General features: G+C 49.3%; 1 protein-coding gene across 1 annotated transcript; it reads right to left on the bottom strand.

Moving 5' to 3' along the window:
• Window positions 1–1,708, bottom strand: SMIM26 (small integral membrane protein 26). The gene is made up of 2 exons (XM_051845349.3): window positions 1,556–1,708; window positions 1–346 (listed from the first exon to the last, which is right to left on the bottom strand). Exons 1-2 carry the CDS (start codon window positions 1,668–1,670, stop codon window positions 159–161), a joined length of 303 nt encoding a protein of 100 aa, XP_051701309.1. The 5' UTR covers window positions 1,671–1,708; the 3' UTR covers window positions 1–158.
• Between the last annotated feature and the right edge of the window lie 4,558 nt (window positions 1,709–6,266).

The raw sequence follows: 6,266 nt of genomic DNA, 5'->3' as shown, positions 1-6,266 counted from the left end.
TTTCTCTCAAGGAAAAGTTTATTGCACATAATTAGTGATTATATTTTTACAGAAAAAATATTAAATTTCTACTTTCCACAAACATAAAATGGAAATCAAGTCATCTATCGAGTGTCAGTGCTGAACCCAAGTCCTGATTTTCATAATTTAGCACTCAATCATGATTCTGGACCACGGCCACCAGTCCACGATTTCCAATAGTTGAGAATCTTTTCAGTAATTGGAACAAAATCTTCTCGATAGGTGACAATTGTTTCCACATAAAACCCTTTGGGAGCCTCAAGTATTTCATTTGTTTGAACGGAAGTTTCCTGTGTTGAGGTATCCTTTTGTTCTACTTCATCACCTTAAAAAGAAAAAAAAAATTAGACAGAGTATTATAGTCATCTTCTCAAAAAAGAAAAAAATTAGGAAAGGAAAAAAGAACAGATGTGGCCACTACAATATTAAAATGTTTTTAATAAGTACTTAATGCTAGATATGTGTATTTTCAGGCCACTGACAATTTTTTAAATGATTATTTACTTGAAAAGCAGAATTACAGAAAGAGAGATATATATCTTCATCTGCTGGTTTATTCCCCAAAAGACTGCAATTCTCAGGCCGAAGCCAGGAACATGTAACTTCATCTGGTCTCCCACGTGGATGCAGGGGCCCAAAGACTTGGGCCACCCTCCACTGCCCTCCCGGGCACATTAGCAGGGAGCTGGACTGGAAGTGGAGCTGCCGGGAATGGAGGAGGCACCCACATGGGATGCTGGTGCTGCAGGCAGTTTAACCCCTGTGTCCCCAACGCTGGCCTGGCCACAACGAGTCTTCATCACAAAATGAGAACCTTCCGTTCTCTCACAACAGCTTTACTGAGCTTCTTAACATACCAAACAATCCACTTAAAATGTACAATTCAATGCTTTTTATTATATTCAGATTTGGGCAGCCAGCAAAACATCAGAATACTTCCATCCACAAAAGGAAGACCCCATACCTTTAGCCTTCTGGCCTATGACAACCTCTCTAGTCAACTTCCTGTCTCTACAGATTTCCTTTTTTTTTTTTTTTTTTTTTTTTTTTGACAGGCAGAGTGGACAGTGAGAGAGAGAAAGAGAGAAAGGTCTTCCTTTGCTGTTGGTTCACCCTCCAATGGCCGCTGCGGCCGGCGCACCGCGCCGATCCGAAGGCAGGAGCCAGGTACTTCTCCTGGTCTCCCATGGGGTGCAGGGCCCAAGCACTTGGGCCATCCTCCACTGCACTCTCTGGCCACAGCAGAGAGCTGGCCTGGAAGAGGGGCAACCGGGACAGAATCCGGTGCCCCGACCGGGACTAGAACCCGGTGTGCCAGCGCTGCAAGACGGAGGATTAGCCTAGTGAGCCGCGGCGCCGGCCTATAGATTTCCTTACACCCAATAACTAGGAAGACCCGATCCCACGCGGGTGCAGGGGCGCAAGATCCTTCTTTGGCAACTACAAGTTCTGCAGAACAAACTGGCACTACCCCCTGGGCACTGTCCACCCGAAGTCCGAGGGTCCGGAGACACGCGCCACCGGAGAGCCCTACCTGACGGCTTCTTTTTGCGGTTGAGAAAAAACACGGAGCCCATTAGGGTCCAGGCGCCCACTGCGTAGACCACAGACATCCGCCGGTACCAGTTCGCGGCCTGCTTAGGCTGCATGCTGCCTCCGGTTGGAGGCCTGGATCCGCCAAGGCCCCCGTAGGAGGCGGGACTTCTGGCTGGCGCTCCAAAGCCGCCGCCACTGCAACCAATTGGAAGCCGGCCACCACGGCCGCTTCCTGCTCTGGCCCCGATGCTTCTTGGGACTTGTAGTCCCAACCGTCTCGTCTCGGCTTGGACCTCGAGGGACTTGGTCCTGAGCTGCGAGAGGCCGACCCTGCATACCACGCGAAAGACCAGATGGCAACTTCTCTGAGCAGACACTTGTCATCTGAAAAAGTGTAATGCCTGCTTGGCAGGATTTGACGAGGTCACCTCCATCTCTTTTTTTGTTTGTTTTCACCTCCATCTCTTGCAAGCTCTCAAAATGTGCGGCGATCTCTTGTCTCTAAACCGCACCTCTTGCTCCTCCCTGCTTTCCCTCCAGGTCAGTTTGGGTGAACTTTGGGGACCCCCAGGCCAACGTGGTCCCTCCGCTGTGCTCTGGGTTTCCTGCTTTCCTGCCTCCATCAGTGACACCTGGCTCCCACCCCACGCTCCTATCAATCCTGGCTGACTCTAAGCCATGTACACGTGCGTGTGCACCTGCTGCCCGCTTTCACATTTCTCTCATTCGCACTTCCTCACAGCGTGATCTCCAGCGCTGCAATAGCGGGGCTGATGTGCTTGGGCCGGGCTAAGCTCAGTACATCCCGGGTACCTGCTCCAACCGCACTCGGAAACTTGATTTCTAAAGCATCTGACACCCTGGCTTCGAAGACGTCACTTTCCCGGGAATCTCGCAGGGATTTTTTTTTTTTTTAATCGATTTTATTTTCTCGAAAGCCAGAGTTACAAAGAGGCAGAGAGAAAGAGAGGGGAGGGGTGGGGATCTTCCATGAGTTAGTTCACTCCCAGATGGCTGCAATGGCAGGAGCTGCGACGACCCGAGGCCAGGAGCCTCCTCCAGGTCTCCCATGTGGGTGCTGGGGCCCAAAGACTTGGGTCATCTTCCACTGCTTTCCCAGGCCATAGAGGAGAGCTGGATCGGAAGAGGAACAGCCGGGACTCAAAACGGCACCCATATAGGATGATGGCACTACAGGCCACGGCTTTACTGCTAAGCCACAGTGCCACGAACCCTCCCTCCCCCCGGATCTTTTTATGTTGCCCACCCTTTAAAGGTGGTTCTGCCCTACAGAAATCCACACCTACAAAAATTAACTCTAAATAAACCACTGGCTTGCTTAACATGTAAAAGCTGAAGCTAAAAACCTGGAAGAAAACGCAGGAGAGAATCTTTGTCACTTTGAGATAAGCAAAGATTCCTAACATGACGAAAAGCATTGAACCATATGCAAAAACCTGATCTTTTCAAAGTTAAAACTTTGGCTGTTTGAAGTCACAGTTGAGAAAATGAAAAGGTTGCCACTGTATTTATTTATTTATTATTTTTTTGACAGGCAGAGTGGACAGTGAGAGAGAGACAGAGAGAAGGGTCTTCCTTTGCCATTGGTTCACCCTCCAATGGCCGCCCCAGCCGGCGCGCTGCGGCCAGCACACCGTGCGGATCCGATGGCAGGAGCCAGGTGCTTATCCTGGTCTCCCATGGGGTGCAGGGCCCAAGCACTTGGGCCATCCTCCACTGCACTCCCAGGCCACAGCAGAGATCTAGCCTGGAAGAGGGGCAACCGGGACAGAATCCGGTGCCCCGACCGGGACTAGAACCCGGTGTGCCGGCGCTACAAGGCGGAGGATTAGCCTAGTGAGCCGCTGCGCCGGCCAGTTGCCACTGAATTAAATATTCAAAATACATATATGTGAACAGGGATACATACCCAGGATATATGAGGACCCCTTACAGACAACACAACTGGAAAACAGGCAACACATGTGACTGGGCCTCAGTCACCACCAAAATGTAAATTAGACACTCTGGGGCCTGTGTTGGGTGGTGCAGCAGGTGAAGCTGCTGCCTACAATGCTGGCATCCCGTATAGGACAGCCGGTTCCAGTCCTGACTGCTCTGCTTCCCATCCAGCTCCCTGCTAATGCACCTGGGAAGGCAGCGCAAAATTGGCCCAAGTGCTTGGGTCCCTGCCACCCATGTGGGAGACCTGGATGGAGTTCCAGCTTCCTTTGGCCTGGCCCAGCCCTGGCCATTGTGGGCATTTGGGGAATGGAGCAGCAGATGAGATCTCTTTCTTTGTCTCTCCCTCTGTCACTCTGCCTTTCAAATACTTATTTTTAACTCCGCATTTTACAATGGGACACATCTACACACCTATTAGGATGGCTAAATTTAGACGGAGAATACCAGTTGTAAGAATTTGGGGCGGCTTTCTGCTGTGGGGTCGGCGGGGGGGTGTGCATTTTTCTCTGGGCTGGGGCGCCCCTGCCACCACGGCCGCTGCCGCGAGATGGGTGGGAAGCTGGCCAGGGGGCGGGAGCGGGCCGTGACTGGGGTCGGCCCCACCCTGGGTGAGCTGAGTCCCCTGTGGGTTACCATTGGCGTCTTTCTTTTTTCTTTTCTCTTTTCTTTTCTTCCTTTCTTTTATGTTCTCTTTCTCAGTTTATTCCCTGTTGTCTCGTCTCTTGCTCTCATGTTCGCTGTTTCCCGCTCTGTCTCCTTCTAGCTTCTTTTTCTTACAACTTTATTTCTCACTCCCCATTTGACTTGATATTCTTTGTCCTTTTTTAAATTTTTTCTCCCCACTTGCTTGCCTTCTCTCTCTCTCTCTCTCTCTCTCTCTCTGTCTTTTTAAATCTTCATGCTTTCTCCTCTCTTCCTTATTTTGGTTTCATTTTTGTCTCCTACCTTCCCTCATCCCTCATGTGTTTCCTCTCTTTGTCGTGTCCTCATGGCTTTCTTTCTAAACCTCCATTCCTTCTTTTCCCCATCTTTTACGTTTTCTTTTTCTCTTCTTAGTTTTTTTTTTTTTTTTTTTTAACAGGCAGAGTGGACAGTGAGAGAGAGAGACAGAGAGAAAGGTCTTCCTTTGCCGTTGGTTCACCCTCCAATGGCCGCCGGCAGGAGCCAGGTGCTTCTCCTGGTCTCCCATGGGGTGCAGGGCCCAAGCACTTGGGCCATCCTCCACTGCACTCCCTGGCCACAGCAGAGAGCTGGCCTGGAAGAGGGGCAACCAGGACAGAATCCAGCGCCCTGACCGGGACTAGAACCCGGTGTGCCAGCGCTACAAGGCAGAGGATTAGCCTAGTGAGCCGCGGTGCCGGCCAGAAGTCTTTAGATTCCCAGGGTCACAGGGAATAACGCACGGTCCTGACTGCAACACGATTCTCATCAATTCTTGTGTGAATGTGATATCAACACAAAGAGAAGAGATTCGATGTAGTTCATAGATACAAAAAATAATGACACTACACTCCCTTCCCCCTTGCCCCCTACCCCGTTAAAAAAAAAAGAATTTGGGGCTATTGGGGACTCTTACTAGCAGAAACATAAATGATACAACATGTTTACAAAACTGGCAGTTCCTAGAACCAGAACATATATCTACCATACAACCCTGACATTCCATTCTTAGTTGTTAACCCAAGAAAACTGAAAACCTATGTCCACATGAAGACATCTACACAGATATTGTTTTATTTATAACAGCAAAAAATAGAAACCACGTACATGTCCATCAGGTAGAAAATGGATAAATGAAATGTGACATAGCACTTTGCAATACAAAGGAACTACTGATAACATGCAACTCACAGATGAGTCTTAAATGGGTTATGCTAAGTGAGAGAAAAAAACCAGATAAAACAAATGGGTGATAGTGGGAGAAGGTTGACCAGTAGCTGTTGCAGCCAGGATACAGATGTGAAGGACTAAAGGGGGTTTGAGTAAGTTTTGGGGGCTGTTGAAATGTTCTGTATGTTGGTGGGTTCATGGGTGGACACATTTATTAAAACTCATTGTAGGGGCCGGTGCTGTGGCACAGAAGGTTAATACCCTGGCTTGAAGCGCCGGCATCCCATGTGGGCACTGGTTCGAGACCCGGCTGCTCCACTTCAAATGCTGCTCTCTGCTAATGGCCTGGGAGGGAAGTGGAGGATGGCCCAAATCCTAGGGCCTCTGCACCTGTGTGGGAGACCGGGAGGAGGCTCCTGGCTCCTGGCTTTGGATATGCGTAGCTCTGGCCATTGCTGCCAACTGGGGAGTGGAGGACCTCGCTCTCTCTCTGCATCTCCTCTCTCTGTGTAACTCTGACTTTCAAATAAATAACTAAATAAATCTTTTTTATTAAAAAAAACCTCATTGTACATTCTAACTGGGTGTTTTTTTTAAAGGATGCCAGTTTTACTTTTTTTTTTTTTAAGATTTATTTATTTGAAAGAGTTACACAGAGAGAAAAGGAAAGGTGGGGGAAGAGAGAGAGAGAGAGAGAAAGGTAGGTCTTCCATCTATTGGTTCACTCCTCAATTGGCCACAACGGCTCAAGCTGAGCCAAGCCAAAGTGAGAAGCCAGGAAATTCTTCGGGGTCTCCTCCTCCTTGGGCAGGGGCCAAGCAGTTGGGCCATCTTCTGCTTTCCCAGGCCATAGCAGAGAGCTGGATCAGAAGTGGAGCAGCTGGGACTAAAACCAGTGCCCATATGGCACTGCA

This window comes from Oryctolagus cuniculus, chromosome 11 (assembly GCF_051225735.1).
Source record: "Oryctolagus cuniculus isolate XC-2025 breed Fujian yellow rabbit chromosome 11, ASM5122573v1, whole genome shotgun sequence".
Taxonomy (NCBI): domain Eukaryota; kingdom Metazoa; phylum Chordata; class Mammalia; order Lagomorpha; family Leporidae; genus Oryctolagus; species Oryctolagus cuniculus.
The sequence above is the reverse complement of the archived record's forward strand: the minus strand, read 5'-3'. Positions and strand labels throughout refer to the sequence as shown.